Below are 20,798 nucleotides of genomic sequence, written 5' to 3' on the forward strand. Positions count from 1 at the left end.
TAATAGCTGTAAGTAAATATGATACCCATAGTTTGAGACTAGACTGGAATAGAGAATTGGAGTGCCCTATCTTGCCTAACCAATGGACGGTCGCTTCAGCATCTGTATCTGAAGCTTCTAGGGATCTCAGGTTACACCTTATTCAGCAAAAAGTGTTATTTTGGGTTCATTGGACTCCATAACACCTTTTCAACAAGGGTTTGTCTAACTTGCACAATTGTTGGAGATGTAATGCATCTAATGCTTCTTTAACTCATAAGTTTTGGCAATGCCCAATAGTAACCCCTTTTTGGGTGGGTGTTGTAAGGATGAACATTGTATTGAAACAATCTATAATATGGAATAATGTGCATGTCCTCCTAAATTACCTACCAGCTTCTTGGAAGTTAACATATGGTCAGCGCAGATGGATCTTCAGAGTCCTTACGACAGCTAAAAGACTTATACTATCACATTAGAAGGACAAATCCACACTTCCCATAATGTAATGGATTGAGGACCTAATAACACTATCAACTTTTGAATGGGTGTTATATAGACACAACTTGTAAGTTGATAAATATGTGGATATCTGGTCTGCTTTTCTTGAAACTTTTGTATAACTCTCTTCCCCCCGCTCCCACTTTTTTAATGAACAATACATATGATGGAAAATGATGATAATCTTATATACGTAATGTATGGAGTTTTCCCCCTCGTTTTTACGATGTATTTTCTTTTCTGTTTTTGTTGATATTCACAATAAAAATTTAAAATAAAACCCCCCACTACAAAGCCGTCCTGGGCTCCTGCCTTTTATATACCACTTTCATGCCACTTTCATAGTGGAATATCCTGCTTGGTATAGATTAGGTTAAAGTTTACTGAGACTGGGGGTGGGGGATAAATATTTGTTTGCAATTTCCCTTCTATGATCACCCAATTATCTTCCTGGTTTAGGACTTTCTCTAGGAGTTATATGTAAATTAAGCCAGGAGTGACATAGCATCACTATTATAAGGAAAATAGTGTAATAGTCTTTTCAGCACCAGGCAAAGATATTTCTGTTCTCCCAAGCCTTTTAACACCCTCTTGACATTTTCAACAATAATATTAAATATTGATATTAATATTATAGCCCTCACTTTCATATGTTTACATTGAAATTGATATATTCAATCTATGTAGCCACATTTATTTTCTTTTGTTGAAATTTTACAATAAAAGTAAGATAAAATATATATCATAGCCTCAATTTTTATAATGTTTGGGATATGATTTCCCTTTTAGATTATTTCTGCTCTCTGCGATCAGTTTACATGATTGGAATTAGTATTTGTATTTTCTCTATTCTAGTTCTGGCGTCTGTGTTGTTGGATTTCTACTGCATATTTTGATTATATTTTATGTTTTAATTCTTTTAAATTGTTCAATTGTAGATCGCCCACAGAACCTACATCACTGGGTGACTAACAAATACAATCAATTAATAATTAAAATGAGAAATACATAATTAAATAAATAATGTAATTCCATCAGAAGTACTGAAAGTTCAAGCCGGACCTATCATAGTTATTATGATATCACATGCACAGCAGTGTTCTGTGAGAGCTACACAACAGAGACATGGTCACCATATTATGATCACCATATTATCAACAAGATACTTACTCTCAGGAAGCTATCCAAAGAGCCATTTTCCATATATTCAGTAACAATCATGACAGGTTTGCCTGTAAATATATTAAATAAGAAGAGTCAATAGACGTAGGCGTGACTCCAGAAAAGTCAATCAAACTCCAGAAGTAAGCTCTACAAAACAGAGATAGATATTTTAAAGTAGAACTACTGGTAGATAATATAATCAGAGAATGCTCTCTCATTTTAAAAGCTTCCTTAACACAGAAGATGGGTGTGAACAGGAAAAGTTGGTTGGGTATATACTGCTTCAATGCATGAGTGGGCAGACCTCAGGCTTACAGGATCTACTTTGGTTTTTTTACTAGAACACTGAGATCTACCAGTGGAAGCCTGATGCAAAAGACGAACACTTAAGCCCAGGAATTTGTTATGAGTACTAGAACTAAATGAAGAGCAGCCTTTCCACACACAAATCCACTCTTAAGTACCCCAAGTTCTCTTCACTTCAGGAGTAAAATTTAGGGTGGGAAAAGAGTCTGTTGCTGCTGCTCTTAAACAATTATGAGTGAGAAATCTATGCCAAACTACTGTAAACACTCAGAGATCTACCAGTAGATCCAGATATAACTTGATTTATCTGGATCTACTCCTGGTTTAGAACATACATATTTCAGTGTAGGATCTCATACATTTTCTCTGAACCTGCTGTTACTCAGCACTGTCAGTGATAGAATTTTAGGTTAACATGTGCAACAGCTCTGACTTCCTATTACAGCAAAGCTAAATGTAATCTCCCTAGACTTTAGGTATCTAGGAAGCAGGTACAATAATAGCACTTCAGAAGTGCATTAGGTAATGACTCTCCAGTAGGTAATGGCTCTTTAGTCACAACTAATTCATCAAAATCTATTTTATCCTTGATCCCAAGGGAGCAGAGTAAATTACAGCAAATATTCATGGATAAAGCAACATTTGTCACTTAGGGGGCAATTCTATTGTTCACACCCTCGATGCTCCTAAGCCTCCAAACACGGCTTACAAGCAATGCAGATGATCACCTCTCCACTTCTGCTGCTCTGCTCTTTGCGCATCTAGGTGGAGCACTTCAGAGGCGGAGTGAAGGAGGCTGGAGAGGCCTCAGAACAATTTGTAACATTAAGTATAACATGCTGGTATTAGGGGTATTTTGGCCCAACTTCTTTTGCCGTCAACCCAGCCACTTTTTTTAACCATTGGTGCCATACACCACTGAAATGTGGCCTGTGAGAATGTCTCCAAAACTGAATTCCATCTTCAAGCTAAAAGAGGTCCTCCACCCCTGTGCTGCTAAGTGGATAGGCGTGTGTACTGTGAACGCTGCTCATGATTATAATTTTTTTGTGAACTGCCAAGAGAGCTTCAGCTATTGGGAGATATAGAAAATAAATAAATATCTAAATTCCTCTTTTCTTGTTCTGGTCTTAAAGTTCCAGTTCTCCGCCAACATAGTACTACAAAGAAGAAAATTTCCATCTACGATCCAGTGGTTCAAACACAAACATTGTCGGGGAAAGAGGTCACATGTTCTGGACATGTAAGGGCGAGGGAGTATCATCTAGCTTCCCTATGAATTATCACAAGTGTTAAATACTTCAGGAATAGAATGTCATACCTAATAACCTCACAGCCTTTCCATTGCCTAAAGGCAATTGGACACAGTTCTTTCATTTGCCCTTTGTGGAGTAGCACTGCCAGGCTTACGCTCCAATGAATCTTTACAAAGCTCAGTCTTTCAAATCTTTCTGGTCAGGTCTGACATGAGTTATGGCCTGGGAATCAGACACCTCCCCCCAAACCGGATAATCCACTTAGCAACTGCTTTAACCCCTTGGGGATAATGTTCATTCTCACCACTGCTTTCACTTCATAATCAATACATACATCAGAATTTAGTAGAATATTCATTTAGTTAATTATTAATAACCACATTACAGCCGCAAATAATTCATCAGGTACGAGAATCATGTGCTTCACCACTATTTTTGTGGTGATCTGTGCAATTTCCATTTTATAAATGACCCCAGGGTTATTTAGCCCAAGGCATCCAATATTGACACATGGCTAAAGTAAAAAATACTGATTCATACATTGCCATGTGCATTGTATGCCACACAACCACACAAAGTAGATTTAGCACCTTTCAGACATTCTCTGTATTATAAGGGTATTTAAGCTATGTCAATATTCTTTGGATAAATTTCATGTTATATTTAAAGAATTAAAATTTGTGCCAAAGCTCCCAGAAAACAGGGGTCATCTTTCTTTAGTCATACCATCATGCACAATTTTATTTCATACTACTGTTCCCCTCCCCGCAAAGGTTAATACACTATATTTTATTTTATCCCAATGAATATAATAGATGGCTTCAGATCTTAGAGTGGATTATTTTGCAGATTTACTGAATAATCTGTTGGCTCAGCAGCAATCCTGTTTGCAACATGACTAAATGGCAAAGGTACTTTATGTATACCACTATGAAATGAATCGTAAGCAACCCTAATAGTTATTTTGCTAGGAACCCATCTAGAGTTATCAGTTTAATAGCAAACACAGCTGGTGAATGCAACTGTAGCCCAAACAGAGCCACTAAGAATCAAAAGGGAGATAAGTACATGCTCAGAGAAATTGCAAGGTTTACAGAGTATTAAAAAAAACATTAGGAAAAATAACCTTAAAAGGGGGGGGGGATCACCAAAAGCCTACTGAGTTCTGAACATGCTCAATAGCTGTAGAGTGTTGCCTGTCAATTGGAAAAGGAAGAAAATACAAAACCGAGGAGACTTTTTACAGCTTTTAGTATCCAGAAGAAGGCATGAGTGGCTAGCAAGAAACATAAAACACCCCCCTGAGAATAAATTGCAACATTTTGTTTCACATCCCAATTGTACCGTCTAATAGCAAATTCAGATTGTTCAATCCCTGTCAGGAAAATGGAACTAACTAAGACTATGGTAGCGGTTTCTACATTCTTAGATGATGACCTAGGTGAACAGAAGTATGTAAGTTAGTCAATTAAAATAAAATGACAGAGTGTTGGACTGGGAGTCAGGAGATCTGGGTTCTAGTCCTCACTCAGCCATGGAAACCCTCTGGGTGACTTTGGGCCAGCCACAGGCTCTCAGCCCAACTTAACTCACAGGGTTGTTGTTGTGAGGATAAAATGGGGAGGAGGATTATGTACGCTGCCTTGGGTTCCTTGGAGGAAAAAAGGTGGGCTATAAATGCAATAATAAATAAATAAAATAGAGGGAGAATTCCTTCCTACTTCTGAAAGTAGTTTCTCTCCCCAGTCCTGAGAAGCCTGAACAGCACAATAAAGCTCCTATTCCACAGTCATGACTGGAACTATGAGCAGGAGCCCTCCTTTGTGGGAATGGGGACAAATGGAGCCATAGCTCAGTGGCAGAGCAAATGTTTTGCCATGCAGGAAGTCCTAGGTTCAATCCCTGGCATCTGCAGCTAGGGCTGGAAAAGAATCCTGCCTGAAATCCTGTCCTTCGTTGTGGCAATTCCTCTTGCGAGCAGAGAAGGAAGTCCCAGAAATAAATACACAGACACCAGAGCTTGGGATTAAATAGGGCATCTTTATTTACACATGGAGATTCTCCCCTCCATGGATCTGTGCATGAACGTGCAGGAATCAAGCTTATTTCCTCAGGCAACTAGCCTGCCCACCAGGGTGAGCCACTCAGCTGAAAACAGGAGTCAGGTGCCCCCTTTTCAACTACACTTGCGTGTTTGGTGAGACCGACCCACGTCATCTCCACTCAGGCTGCACAGCTGAGTAGATGAGGCAAGAAGGTTCACAAAGGCAAACCATATCCTGGCATGAAAGCTGCAAAGCCTCCGAGGAGCAGGACCTCTGGATTGTGAATCACCATAAAAGTGCCAGAGTGCTCACCTTCCCTATCCAGACTTACCAAAATGCCCGCACAACCTTGCCATTTATAATTAACCTATTTTATCCTCCACTTCTACAGATCGGATTCAGTATGGAGTAGGCGAAAACCTGCATGTTACTAAATGACAAGGGAAATTCCTACTCAGCCTCTTCTGCAAATAGGATGACTGGTTATTCCCATACTGGTTTATAGGGAGTTAGGGTGGGGCCGAAATTGAAAAGGGGCCAATAGCCTCGTGGGGACGAGCCTTTATACACTTGGCTCCGCCCCCACATCACGAGGCTGTTCGCGTGTGGAGCACACGCAGCGTCCCTTCGTTATTCCTTGCTCCCCCCTGCCCGCAAAAAACATCCCCCGTCCAAGCTATACCGGCTGGGTGGTGATTGGGCATGTCTCAAATGCATAAGGAGACATAAGGCTGTTTACAAAAGCTCTTCCACACATATAGCTAATATATGGAGGGGCAGTGGAACTACACCCACTGGCCCCACCTCAATACCTGCACATTGAACTAAATGTTGAAAAAGGGGCTTGATAGATGTGTAACTGTAGATCTGTAGGGTCTCTGTGCTAGCAGGAAGCATAATCATACTGGGTTCTCACTGGCTTCAATAGCCTACAGCTGTAAGTTGTATGCACCTAAGCCACTTACTGCTGTAAATGGCTTATGTGTACACATACTAATGGGGAAGGGATGTGGCTCAGTGGTGGAGCACATGTTTTATATACAGAAGTCCGCAGGTTTGATCCCTGGCATCTCCAGGTAGGGCTAGAAAAAGTCCTGCCTGAAACCCTTGAGACCTACTGCCATTTAGTGTCAACAAAGACCAATAGTCAAACTTAGTATAAGGCAGATTCTTAAGTTCCTACGGCAGCATTTTATCACAGCTCGCATTTGTCTTAGGCCTTTGCTAGACCAGGGGTTATCCTGGGCTGATACCCGGGATCGCCCTTGTGCGTCCAGATGACGCACAGGGGATCCCGGGCTCAGGGAGGGATCATCCCTCCCTGGCTCCGGGATAAAGCCCTACACTTTGGGACCACTTTTTCTCACAGTCTCGGGCTGAGCCTGAGACCATGAACGTGTGGCCCATTTATTATTATTATTATTATTTATTTATATAGCACCATCAATGTACATGGCGCTGTACAGCGTAAAACAGTAAATAGCAAGACCCTGCCGCATAGGCTTACATTCTAGCTTTTCCCAGCTCTGTGCGATTACTCGCACGTAGCTGGGAGCCGTGCACGGGGTGCAGCGCTCCTCAGGAGGGCTGTGCCCATCGGGGCTAGGGTGGGGGGAGCGGGGAAATTAGGTGGTTGTTTTTTTTAAAAAAACCAACACTTACCTTGCCGCTCGTCCTCTCGTGCAGCTGGCCCTTTAAAAGTTAAAAAAAATGGCACGCGCGCAATGGCTCTCTTCTTGAGCTCCTTGTGACTCGCATGTAAACGAGGGCAAGATCTCTCATTATTCATAACATCAGGTCCCCCCTCCTCTCCCCTGGATTTTCAGTTAGGTCTAGCAAAGGCCTTAGTATGCTTTAAAACTCTCAGTTCCCAAAAAAGAAAAGGAAAGAAGTAGAGTGATGATTATTTGATGAATTCATGCAATAATGCAATTGAAAACACTGTATCATCTTATTCATGGCAGAAGTTACCTAGTTATAATCTGAATGTTGCTAGCCACATTATTAATCTGGCAGGAGTGTAAAATTAGTAAAGAAGGAAAAGCCATTCGAAGCATTAAGCACAAATTTCCTGTCCTATTTATCCAGTTCTGAACACAGATAGATATATATATATATATATATATATATATATATATATATTACTAACATTGAGCTGGAAATGTATATGCAATCAGAAACATATGTTCCAAGGAAAAGTTCCATATTTTTAAAGAAACATTCTATGTTCATTTATCAAAATGCAGCCATTTACATGATAACAACTTGTGTCAACAGTGTTTCTAAAATTTATTACACTAAAATGCTACAAATTGCTGTAAATTATTAGTAAACTAAGCAGAACATATGTGTTGGCTATTAGGACTGCTGCCTATAGGGCACCCTGGAGACCAACGTGGAAGGAAAGTTCAGCATAGAAACAAATATGAAACAGGGGAATAATTCAATGTTGGAAGAATGGACTGAGGTCTTATTTAGCCTCTGTACCTTATCACATCTCTAGTGAGTAATAAGCTACACTGCCCCTAAGCAGGATGTGTGCCTCTGGATTCATGTACGGTCTCTTACAGACATTTGCCATGCAAGTTCTAAGGATTTAGCCCATAAGATCCAATCAGCATGAATAGTCAGTTCATTTGTAAGAGCCATCCATCAAAATTTGGTTCGCCACTTAAGGGTCCCAGTGCCTATTTATCATATGTTTTATATATATTGGAAGGTCTGCTTGGCAAACTCTTCTCAAAAAGAACACCCATGGATAATATACAACCTTTTTCTATTTCCTTGAAACTTGTCCAGTCTACCGTTAAGCACTACATAAATGCCAGTAAAATAGAATTCAAAAGCACTGGAGGATTTGTTATTAAAATATATTAATGCAAAAAGAAAAATATACTTAGCTTTTGCAATTTCAGTGATAACGCAAATTTGCCACTCAAAAATGATGAGAACACTTATCGTAAAAATGTCAACTGCAGCAAAAAGTATTTACTTTTGTCTGTACAATATCTCATATTATTCCTTGTTCTAAACAAGCCCATCTTCTAATGCACTTAGGAATTTTGTGGTTGTAAAACATCAGGCCATGATTGGTTGCGCTGTCCTGACCTCATGGAACGCTAACAAACGTAACTGCTGAATAAATGAAACTGTGAATACTAGGATGTCTGCAAAGTATCTAAGTGAAACGGCAGTTTTACAGATGGAAAAATCTTCATGTAGTCTAATACTGGATGAATGAGCTATATGAGTAGGTAGAAAGGGTAAGGACTAGAAATCTAAGTGGGAAGAAATCCAAAGAGTTAAGAAAGCTAAATGAAAGAGGGTCCAAAGGCTGGATCAGTTAAGAAAGGGAACAGATGATGCAGTGGGGCTAAGAAGCAGAAACCTGGGGGAAAGCGATAGAGAAAGGAGGAAGAGAAAGGTGGGCAGAGGGATATTCACACAGAATCCCCATATATAATCAACATATATGGGTGAAGGATCAGGATCCGCACTGACTCCACACATGAGGTTGGATCCAGATTTCGTCAAAGGCCGTTTCTAAACCTGTCTTTTCCCCTGGGATCGTCCCCGGGATCATCCCTGTGCATCCAAATGATCCCAGGAGCAGGCAGGGCTGATCCCTCCATTTTCCTGGGATAATCCTTAGGTGTAGAAAGGGCCATAGTTAGAATAGACCCATTGAAAACAATGGGACTTAATTGGCCATACTTCAACTTGTACATGTACAGGCAACTTGTACTTTGTACACAAGATCAGAGACCCTGCCATCCTCTCATACATTGATTGTTTGTGGACATGTGTGAACAGTGCCAGAGAATGGAGTCAGAAATGGCCAATTAAAAGGGCAGTGGATATAGGAAAATAAAACACAGGGCCCAAGAATAAGGGATGTTGTACATTATTGCAAAGAAAGGAATGGGTAGGCAGGCAAAAATGCTGCACAGGCAGAGAGGCTGGCTGACAGAAGCAGAACAGACTAGCAGTGGCTTGGCTTGAAAGGAAAAACAGAGATTGGGGAAATGACAGGTGATAGAGATATTGAATTGAAAGGGACCAAGAAGAAAGTGGGCGGGGGGGGGGGGAAACTATGGTCAGAAGGGGCTGTATGGTGGCCTTGATGGCAATGACAAGAGAGATTTGAAGGCTCGCCAAAATAATATAGAAACAAAGCAAAAGTGTATGAGAAACAACTGGATGAACTGGGACTTCTTCAACAACTCAATGGGCCTGGTCAGACAACAAGATAAACCATATTTAGGCCACTAACGCTATTGCAGCAAATAGTTAGCGAGCATGTTTAAACTGTAGCCACCATGGTTAGGAGTGGTTCACATGACATGCTAAGTCATGGATTACACGACACGCTAAGACATAATGTGCAGCTCAAAATGCTTAACCACCGTGGTTTAGCATGTCATCTGAACGCGTTCAATAAGAAGATATAATTACATTGACAAGAAAGTACATTGAAATGAAAAGATCTTCCAACTTTTTTTTTACCATTCATAAAAAAGGATTAGCTTTTTTGGGGGTGGGGGGAGTTCTTAGCAACTCTAGTGAAAACACCCTATCTGGATAGGGTAGGTTATAACTCTAATAAGTAATATCTATTTTAAAACCTTTTTACATTTCAGGTTTTAAAAAATGGTATTATACTACCATCCACATGGCGATAGCAAAATCTACAATGGTCCCAATTGGTCAACAGTACTTTTGGTCATTTACCAACTAAGAGCATATCTTTGCCAAAGTCCTTCTTTCAACTGTTATTACGCCTTTTAAAGTACATATAGAGACCCAGGTAATAAATGAAACAAATAAGTTATTACACGGGCCAAGCATTACCACATGATTTTTTATTTGTTTTTTTGCTTCCCGATTGTGGCTTTTCAAATATTTGCCAGATGCTGACACCATGAGGTAATGTGCAGTATGGTTTTGGAAGTTCATCCAGAATGCCTGAAGCCAGAATGCCTGCAGCTGTTTAAGAGCAAATCAATTTCAACACAGAATCCAATATTTTCTCATCTTGAATGGCAACAGTAAAGCATTATCATCATTATCGCCACAGGAGGGTGTATAGTGTACAGACTTCGCCAAAGCTGCAAAGTCTAGAAGAGATTTATAGCAGGACTAATAGTTTCTTTAAGATATATTTGACTCCCAAACTTTAGAGTTGGAAGTACATTCCTTGGATAGGAAATATTCTCTCCATATTAAACAACTGGCAAATGTCATCATGTTCAGGAGTCATCAATGATAATTAGTATCCTCTTATTCAGGAGTCATCACTAATTATAATCATCCAACACTAGCATGTTCACAGTTTAAGGACTAAAAGTGTCATCTGGCAGTGCAGTGCCAAGCCCTCTGTGCCTAGTATTGACCAAGAGATCTAAGGTTGAGAGCTGGATAGCCTAGGCAGCTAAGGGCACAATCTTATGCATCTTTAGACAGAAAAGCGTCCCAGCAATCCCCAGCCAGCAATCCAATGCTCTCCAGACAGATTCCTGGATCTAAGGCGAGAGGCAGGGCTCTGCCTTCAGAGCCAGGAAACTGTGCTGCACATCTGTCCGTCCCCCTCACAGCTGTTGCGGAGAGAACCGCGCAGGATGCTTTAATAACTTTGCAAATTTGAGCTCGTATTGGGGTGAAAAAGGGTGTGTTGTGTGTGGGGGATAGGAGCCTGAGGGCATGGGGATATGAACTATCCCCAGACATCTCCAGTCTTCATCCCTCCCTCTCCCTGACACCTCTGCTAGACGGGTGAAAACATCTAGCTAAAACGTAGAGGGGGAGGCGCAATACTTAGGAATCACATTTTCACAAACCATTTAAATATTGCCAACAGGCTGTGGGCTTTCAATTTACACATAGCGGGTGCTGTAAGTCAGCTGAACAGTTTCCAAGCATTTCAATGAAAAGTATTGGCCACAGACAGATGACATTTGCAGCACATGTATGCAATTTTTCTACAACTTGGTTCAAAGACAGGTTTAGGTTGTTGTTGCACATAGGCAAAATCTGGCATTCTCATGACAGTATTAGATTTGTCTAGCAGCAGGTGTAAGAGGAGGGTTTTAAGGGGGCCTTGATCAGATGCATCTCCTTTGATGATGTGTTCTATCTTCTACACAACACGTATCAGCATTTTGAAAGAAGCAAGACTGAAATATTTCTGCAAGAAATGCATCACTCTTCATGATGCATATCATGCAATGGAGTTTTCTTTAAATCAGGGGAGAAAAATCTCTTTCAGCCCAAGGGATATTTCAATTTCATAGAAACTCTTGTGGCTGCATTCCTGTGGTGGGTGTGTCCGAGGCAAAATGGGTAAGGCCAAAATACCAGCATATTTTAGCTTAAAGCTCTTACTGGAAATAACTAAATGTGATGGCATGGAAGGCTGCAACCTTCATGAAGCTAAGCGAGTCTAGGCCTGGTCAGTTTCTGGAAGGGTGACTAGCTAGGAACCCCGTGTATGATTCCTGCATTGAGCAGGGGGTTGGACTCGATGGTCTTGTAGACCCCTTCTGATTCTATGATTTCTACCTTTTAGAATAGGAAAAACCACTAAAGAAGGGATGTGACCACCTGTGGAATCCTGGAACCTGGAACCTCAGGTAAACTGGATTTGGTCCACGGGCCTGAGGTTCAACACCACTGCTTTAAAAGCTCTTCTCTTCAACTTTCACTTGAAACAATTGCTGTCTCTTCTGAATGCTCTTCAGAGGCAGATCCAGCATGGGCGGCCCCATCCCAATACACATTAAGCCCTTGTACATTCTCTCAAATGCCTGAATAGGGCTAGAACAGCATTCCACAGCAATGCCTGATTTTTCAAGCAGCCATTTCAAATGAACCGTTCTTTAAAAAAGCCTACTTAGGTTCTTACTTTTAGTGACAACTCCTTCTAATCGAATGATGTTGGGGTGATCAAACTGTCCCATGATGCTTGCCTCTCCTAGAAAATCTCTTCTCTGCTTCTCCGTGTAACCAACCTTCAGTGTTTTGATGGCCACTGAAATTTCCTTTTTAGAAGGCAGTTTTAGGCGACCGCTGCAGACTTCTCCAAACTCACCTGTCAAATAAAAATAAAACGTATGGGAAACCTTGAGCTCTTAGTTCCATGACAAAAGATTTAGAAAATTGCACCTTCAGTCTATATACTGTACATTGTGCATTTCTATTCAAACAGTAATGGCATAGACTTACTCAGGTCTATTCTGGGATAACCCTAAAACATTCATATTGCTTATGTGTTTTCCAATACAAACGACTGGTAATGAGAATTACCTACCTTATAGTTGTAACAGAAGCCCTATTCACACATTCATGAGAATATGCAAGGGCTCAATGTGTACTGGAATGCGGCTACAGATGCTGGCCATGCTCGCTATGTCTCAGTGCATGCTGATCTTAATTCCAGTCATCTCAGACCTTACTGTGCTGAACCGTGTGGATAAAGAAGATCCCAAATTGTGGTGAGAAGTCTACTCATGCTCAAGTCTCAAATGAGGGGGTGGGGTGGGACCAGCAGGGGGAGGGTCTAGCATGGACAGCCTCATCTCAGTACACTCTAAGCCCACACATGTTCTCTTAAATGCCTGAATAGGGCTAGAGTAGCATTCTACAGGAATGCCAAATTTTTCAAGTAGCCGTAGCAGTATGGCTGTTTAAGAAAGTTTGTGAAACTCATATTTCACAAGTATTATGCTAAATAACATTATGCAATAGATAAATAAAATTATTTGACACATCTTTTTATAATTTCACTTAGATTGGGAACTGACAGTCATGTGCTAAAAGGCTCACAAGTCATCACTGTGCCTTCTTTTTAGGAATCAAATTTCGAGCAAAAGGTCAGTCACTCTTCACACATCTCTCTACATCCCTGGATGGTCTTCAGAGACTGGAAGTAGTGACATCAGCTGAGATTTCTCTTGTGTTATCTGCTGTAAATAACTATACATAACTAATTTAGGTGCAAAGGTCAAGAAGAACATGTGCGACACGACAGTTTGGCAATTTTTCATCTTGACAAACATGCACAGAACCAACAATTTCAAAAGCCAGTATCTCCAAAAGCCACCAATAGTCTCTGTTACTGACATTACAAAAAAGTGCTAACATGGGATGGCATTAAAATGGTATGGAAAAGCATGGCAGAAGGAAATACTTTCAAATACATTGCACTGTGTTACATTTTCTCTTTGTTCAGTTGTAGGTCAAAAAGGCCATTCTGTCTAGAAAGGTGTTTTGGGTTTTTGTTTTTTGCATTTATTTTTTAAACTGACAATTTAGAGATGCTAACATGAATTGAAGGAACTACACAGGCTGAAACAAGAATTCCTATGAATAAAAATCTGACCTCTGCAAGAGACCACATCTGCCAGCATGTTTTACTCAGGGCAAACAGCACTTCTATTCAAATATTACCATTAGGTCGATACTGTTAGGACACCCTGAGAGTAGAAAATCAAAGCACAACACTGGAGGGGTAAAAAGCCCAGTTTGCAATAAATCTTGTGAAGGCTTGGTGTTGTATTTTTTAAATCTCTCTTTTCCCCGTTATGTACCTTAATGGTTTTATAAGCTGCCAGTCTGTTATACTTACCATTGTGTGACAGCCAGAGGAGCTTTTACTTACGTTTTTAAAAAAACAAAAACCTAAACTTTTAAACCAAGGAATTCTTTGCCTGAGAACAGTTACAAGGATCCAGTGGTTTTCATGTTTGGTTTCCATGAAGAAAGGACTACCTCCTTCTTTCTGCTATAAACTTTTGCAGAAAATAAGTGGCACTGATAAATAAAAGCATGTCCCAAGCTATTATTTTTGTTTATGTTTCATGGAGCCCATTACCTTGATTTTCAGAAGTAATCCATACTCACAAAGCTCAGTGAATTCTATAAAGTTTGCTACAATTCAAATGAAACCAAGTGACGCATACTATGGGGGTGTCTATACAACGGCACATTAGTATCTGATTACCTCAAAACCCTGCAGCATTGCTGCTGTGAGGCAGAGAAGTTAGAGGGCAGGAAGAGGTAAGGGCTAGCAGGACAGAAAAACCGCAGTGCTGGTGGCCATTTGTCTTGTCAAAGCACAGACCCACCCTTCTGCCCCTTCAGTCAAAATCTAGATCACCCCCCCCCCAATGTGCTTAATTTAAAGTAACAAAGAAAGATGCACCTGAGTCTTCAAAGTCATGGGTAGTTTGTCCTTTGGTGTGGCAAAAGAAGAGTGAAAGTAAACTCAGGCCTTAGCTAGACCTAAGGTTTATCCTGGGATCATCACGGGGTCGTCCTTGCCTGCTCCCGAGATCCCCTGTGTGTCATTTACATGAACAGGGATGACCCCGGGACGATCCTGTTATAAACCTTAGGTCTAGCTAAGGCCCTAGTGTTGCTCAGTTGATTGAATGTTGGGGGACCCCAGTTCAGCCAAGAACCCTCTTATCTATAGAGTTGGAGAAGTTCCTGGTCTGGATCAGTGTTGTTCAGCTGTTTGTGCGGCGGGGGAGTGAGACAGCACCTTCCCTTTCTACTTATCTTTCCCAGACATTCTATTTGAAGATGATGTACTCCTTCAAAACCCAAGGCACTTAAGCTTATAATGTGTGATGTTATCACAGATAAATTTTGGGAATTGCCTATGTGATCTTGGTATTGTGCATTGGATTTTAAAATGGTAGCCCCATACATGCCAGGAGCATCAGAAGTGGGAAAGAGCACCAGGTGAATGGACAGGGAAGGTTTGCAATCAGATAAGTGTGCAATCTGATCTGGTTTATCTGTCAACTTCAAGTGACTATTCGTGAAAGGGAATTGTACTACTACTCGGCTGTTATGAAGATGTGTGAGAAAATAGAAACATCCATATTTTTTCCTGCTTTCAAAGAAATGTGCTCTATTATCACAGGTTAAAATTAGAGTAATAAAAATGATCTTAAGAGAGTCATGACCCAACCATCCAAATAGGCATATGGATGGTTTCAGAGTGTTCAAAGCTGGATCTCCTTGGGGGAAAAACACGAGGCTTTAATTTCACATGCACACAGCAGAGGTTAAACTTTTGGGACTGTCTGGGAATAGAAGGATACATATAGATATTACTAGAGCAACTTTACATGATTTAAATCTGCTCAGGGGATACCGGACATTTCTATTAATTTAGGCACTTGCTGCCTCAGTCAATTGCATTTTGCTGAGAATTTGCACACAGATGAGTTGTAGATGCAATTGTTGCCTCCTCTTAGTTAGGTATGCTCTAAATCACAACTTTGCTATGCATTTGGCCCTTTTTGACATTGCGTTTCCTGTTCAGATATGACAAATGCCTCATGTAAGCTTAAACGTTCTGTGCTGAAGCCCTCATTAATGAGAACTAGGTAATCCATCCCTGCTAGGCAAGATAGCTCTGTAGCTCAGGCTGAATTGAGCAAAGTATTCATTCAAGGAAGGATCAGTTAAGACCATTTATTTAAAGGGATATATAAGCCTAAATTCAGTTATGCTGCAGAACCAGGGCCTGAAAAGCATATATACTTATAAACATACCTACAGTGGTGGCCAGAATTGTGAACAATTTTTGAAATTTTCATGTTTTGCAACTTTGCATGCGTATAGAAAATGTTCTGTTTCACAAAATTCAAATATTTATATATCAATTGAAAGACCTGATTCACGTAATACAACAATCCTGCTTCTTTTCCTGAGTGTCCAATCAACTCTTTTCTTTGGTGCCATTGCTGTTTATGATGTACATAGTTACACTTTTAATTTAAGGGCTGGAAGAGTGATGGGAGGTGTGGCCTGCTGCTTCAGCTGACTGTGTTTGTTTGCCCCACCCATCTGTGCAGGTATTTTAGCCTGGAGAGCTCTGGAAGAAAGTGGAGGGCTGGAAGAGTGATGGGAGGTGTGGCCTGCTGCTTCAACTGACTGTGTTTGTTTGCCCCACCCATCTGTGCAGGTATTTTAGCCTGGAGAGCTCTGGAAGAAAGTGGAGGGCTGGAAGAGTGATGGGAGGTGTGGCCTGCTGCTTCAGCTGACTGTGTTTGTTTGCCCCACCCATCTGTGCAGGTATTTTAGCCTGGAGAGCTCTGGAAGAAAGTGGAGGGCTGGAAGAGTGATGGGAGGTGTGGCCTGCTGCTTCAGCTGACTGTGTTTGTTTGCCCCACCCATCTGTGCAGGTATTTTAGCCTGGAGAGCTCTGGAGGCGCGAGCCTGCGGCGGGAGCCGAAGGGCGAGAGCAAAAGGGCTCTCGGCCTGAGGCTCTCCGCCGTGGGCAGGAAGCTAATCATCTTGCTTTGGGAGAAGAATTGGAGAGTGTCATGCCCACCCTCTCCACTGAAAGACCCAAGGCAGCCTGCAACCCAACATCTGTACCTTCCGGGGAGAGGAGAGTTGCCTGCCTGCCTGCCTGTTTGTTGTTGTTTTCTGGGGTTTCTAAAATATGTGCCTGGGAGGGAGGATACAGAGCTGGGAGGGGGGATCTGAGGGGGCCCCAATTAGTGTAGTGATGGGTAGGGGGAGATATGGTGTTGTGAGGAGGATGTGCCAGGTAAGGGGAACGCGGCCCAGACAATTAATGGCTGTGCCATGTTCCGGTCCTCCTTGCACCCGCAGGTCTGTTGGTTGCTCTATCAGCCAGCCCTCGGGCCTCCAGATGCTGCTTTTAAATGCCAGATCGGTGCATAATAAGATCTCCCTCATCCACGACTTAATTGTGGATGAGGCAGCCGATCTGGCATGTATAACCGAGACCTGGGTGGGTGAGCAGGGAGGAGTCAGTCTCTCCCAGCTATGCCCACCGGGGTACTTGGTTCAGCATCAGGGTAGACCTGAGGGCCGGGGAGGGGGGGTTGCTGTGGTCTATAGGAATTCTATCTCCCTCTGCAGGCTCCCTGTCCATGTGACTACTGGTCTGGAGTGTTTGCACCTTGTGTTGGGTCAGCGGGACAGATTAGGGATTCTGTTGGTGTACCGCCCACCCTGCTGCTCAACAGACTCCCTAGGTGAGCTGACGGAGGTGGTCTCGGCTGCAATGCTGAGATCCCCCAGACTGTTAGTTCTGGGGGATGTCAACATTCATGCCGAGGGTGCCTTATCCGGGGCGGCTCAGGATTTCATGGTCTCCATGACAACCATGGGACTGTCCCAACATGTCATCGGCCCAACACATGTAGCGGGGCACACTCTTGACCTGGTTTTCACAACTGGACACGGAGATGGTGATCTGGAAGTGGGGGACCTTACATCAGTCCCTTTGTCATGGTCGGATCACTGCTTGCTGAGGTTTAGACTTACAGCAGCTTTTCCCCTCTGCAAGGGTGGGGGACCTATTAAGATGGTCCGCCCCCGGAGACTAATGGATCCGGATGGTTTCCAAAGGGCTCTGGGGAGTTTTCCGGCTGATAGGGCTGGCTCTCCTGTCGAAACCCTGGTTGATCTGTGGAATGCAGAAATGACCCGGGCGGTTGACAGGATTGCTCCTGAGCGCCCTCTCCTGAGTAGAGCTCGTACGGCTCCGTGGTATACCCCAGAGCTGAGAGCGATGAAACAAAATAGGAGAAGGCTTGAGGGCAGGTGGAGACGAACTCCTAGTGGATGCAATCAAATATTGGTAAGTGCCTATAGTAAGGCATATTCAGGGGCACTGAGGGCAGCAAAAAAACAATACTTTGCTGCCACTATTAAATCTTCAATTTGCCGCCCAGCGGAGCTTTTTAGAGTTGTCCGGGGGCTATTACATGCTGGTCCCAAGGACACGGTAGAATCATCTGAGGCCCGCTGTAATGAATTTGCTAGGCACTTCCAGAATAAAATCTTTTGCATCCGCCAGGACTTAGACTCCAGTGTTATAGCAGGTGAATCTAGTGAGGTGTCCAGAGTACAGTCTTGTCCTGTAATCTTGGATGAGTTTCAGTTGGTACAGCTCGAGGATGTGGACAAGGTGCTTGGACAGGTCCGCGCAACCACCTCTGTACTGGATCCTTGCCCCTCTTGGCTAATAAAAGCTAGTAGGGATGGAACAGCTGGCTGGGCCAAGGAGGTGATTAATGCCTCTCTACGAGAGGGAGTGGTCCCAGACCGTCTGAAAGAGGCGGTAGTGAGACCACTCCTGAAGAAAACTTCCTTGGACCCGGAAAATCTTAGTAACTACAGGCCGGTAGCAAATGTTCCATTCCTGGGCAAGGTCCTTGAGTGGGTGGTGGCGGGCCAGCTCCAGACACTCTTGGATGAGACTGATTATCTGGATCCATTTCAGTCGGGTTTCAGGCCCGGCTTTGGCACGGAAACAGCCTTGGTTGCCCTGTATGATGACCTATGTCGGGAGAAGGACAGGGGGAGTGTGACTTTGTTGATTCTCCTTGATCTCTCAGCGGCTTTCGATACCATCGACCATGGTATCCTTCTGGAACGTCTGGCTGAGTTGGGAGTGGGGGGCACTGCATTGCAGTGGTTCCGCTCCTACTTAGCAGGACGGCTCCAGAAGGTGGTGCTTGGGGGACATTGCTCGGCCCCGTGGACTCTTCAGTATGGAGTTCCGCAGGGATCGGTCTTGTCCCCCATGCTGTTTAACATGTACATGAAACCGTTGGGTGCGGTCATCCGGAGTTTTGGAGTGCGCTGTCATCAGTACGCTGACGACACGCAGCTCTACTGCTCCTTTTCATCCTCATCAGGTGTGGCTGTGGATGTGCTGAACCGGTGCTTGGCTGCGACAATGGACTGGATGAGGGCTAATAAACTGAAGCTCAATCCAGACAAGACTGAGATGCTGCTGGTGGGTGGTTCCTCTGATCGGATGGGGGGTGTTCAACCGGTTCTGGATGGGGTTGCACTCCCCCTGAAGGAGCAGGTTCGTAGCTTGGGGGTTCTCCTAGAACCATCTTTGTCACTTGAGGCTCAGGTGGCCTCGGTGGCACGGAGTGCTTTCTACCAACTTCGGTTGGTGGCCCAGCTACGCCCCTATCTGGACAGGGATAACCTAGCTTCAGTTGTCCATACTCTGGTAACTTCCAAATTAGATTACTGCAATGCCCTCTACATGGGGCTGCCTTTGAAGACGGTCCGGAAGCTGCAGCTTGTGCAAAATGCGGCGGCCAGATTGATAGCTGGAACAGGGAGGTTTGAGCATGTAACACCGATTCTGGCCCGCTTGCATTGGCTGCCTATATGTTTCCGAGCCCAATTCAAGGTGCTGGTCTTAACCTATAAAGCCCTACATGGCTTGGGACCACAATACCTGATGGAACGCCTCTCCCGACATGAACCTACCCGTACACTGCGCTCAACATCTAAGGTCCTCCTCCGAGTGCCTACTCCAAGGGAAGCTCGGAGGATGGCAACAAGGGAGAGGGCCTTTTCAGTGGTGGCCCCCCGACTGTGGAATGATCTCCCCGATGAGGCTCGCCTGGCGCCAACATTGTTATCTTTTCGGCGCCAGGTCAAGACTTTTCTCTTCTCCCAGGCATTTTTAACAGCTTTTTAACAGCTTTTTAACAGCATTTAACAACGTTAAGTTTGTTTTTAATGGACCCCACAATTGTTGTTTTTAAATGGATACTGTTGTTTTTATACTGTTTTTATGTGTGTGTGTGTGTGTGTTTTTAAATTGTATACTTTTAATGTTTACTATTTTAAAATGTTGTAAACCGCCCAGAGAGCTTCGGCTGTGGGGCGGTATATAAATGTAATTAAATAAATAAATAAATAAAATAATTTGAGAAATACTTCAAATATTCACACAATCTCCAATTGCGCTTTAGTTACAGAACAAACAGCAAAACTGACTTTCCTCAACTTGAAACATGATGTATCGCAGCTACTGCCATGTGATTGGTCACCAGAACAAGGACTGTGATTGGCCAGTAGGGTTTGCAATTCCAATCTGCTTCTTCACTCAATCACACCTGTTTATTTTTAGACTAAAGTAAGCATAACATTTTTTATACAGCAGATATTTGCATTCTGTTTTTTGTGTTGAATTCAGCATTAAATTCTCTTTCAATTGATATATAAACATTTGAAAATTGTAAAACAGAACATTTTCTATAAGCATGCAAATTTATAAAACATGAAAATTTCAAAAAGTGTCCACAATTTTGGCCACCGCTGTATATGTATACTTTCTTATACATTTATCATTTCAGAGTGGAAGATGCATGTGTACTCACTGTTTTGAAAAATGCACATGGAAAAATGCATACTTTTGAAAAAAAAAATTAATTAATGAGAGAAAAATGCTTAATTCCAAAAATGTGCACAGTTGTTGCATATGTTTAGAAATGTGCCTGGAAATATTTACAAATTTTCATATAAAAAGGGGAAAAAAGCTTGTAATCTGATTCGGACTTGAGTCAAGGCAAGCTTTAAAGTGGAATTTGGAGAACCCCGACAAGCTGAATTTTTGCTGATTTTTACATCCCTAGTTGAGTATCTAGAGGATAAATGAAATGACATTGCAATGATCTGGAAAAACACAATGCTCCTCCAGTTTCTGCTTCCCGTCTGAGTTAGCATTTATGTAAAATAA

General features: G+C 42.5%; 1 protein-coding gene across 4 annotated transcripts in view; it reads right to left on the bottom strand.

Moving 5' to 3' along the window:
- Window positions 1-20,798, bottom strand: part of EPHA3 (EPH receptor A3) — a 233,772-nt gene that overhangs the window by 23,994 nt on the left and 188,980 nt on the right. For all 4 annotated transcript variants that reach the window (XM_063126827.1, XM_063126826.1, XM_063126829.1 and 1 more), the window contains 2 exons: window positions 12,153-12,338; window positions 1,651-1,712 (listed from right to left, as the gene is read on the bottom strand). In XM_063126827.1, the coding sequence (XP_062982897.1) occupies window positions 1,651-1,712; window positions 12,153-12,338 (248 nt within the window). The remainder of the gene's footprint in view (window positions 1-1,650; window positions 1,713-12,152; window positions 12,339-20,798) is intronic.

The sequence above is a fragment of the Elgaria multicarinata genome, chromosome 5, assembly GCF_023053635.1.
Source record: "Elgaria multicarinata webbii isolate HBS135686 ecotype San Diego chromosome 5, rElgMul1.1.pri, whole genome shotgun sequence".
Classification (NCBI taxonomy): domain Eukaryota; kingdom Metazoa; phylum Chordata; class Lepidosauria; order Squamata; family Anguidae; genus Elgaria; species Elgaria multicarinata.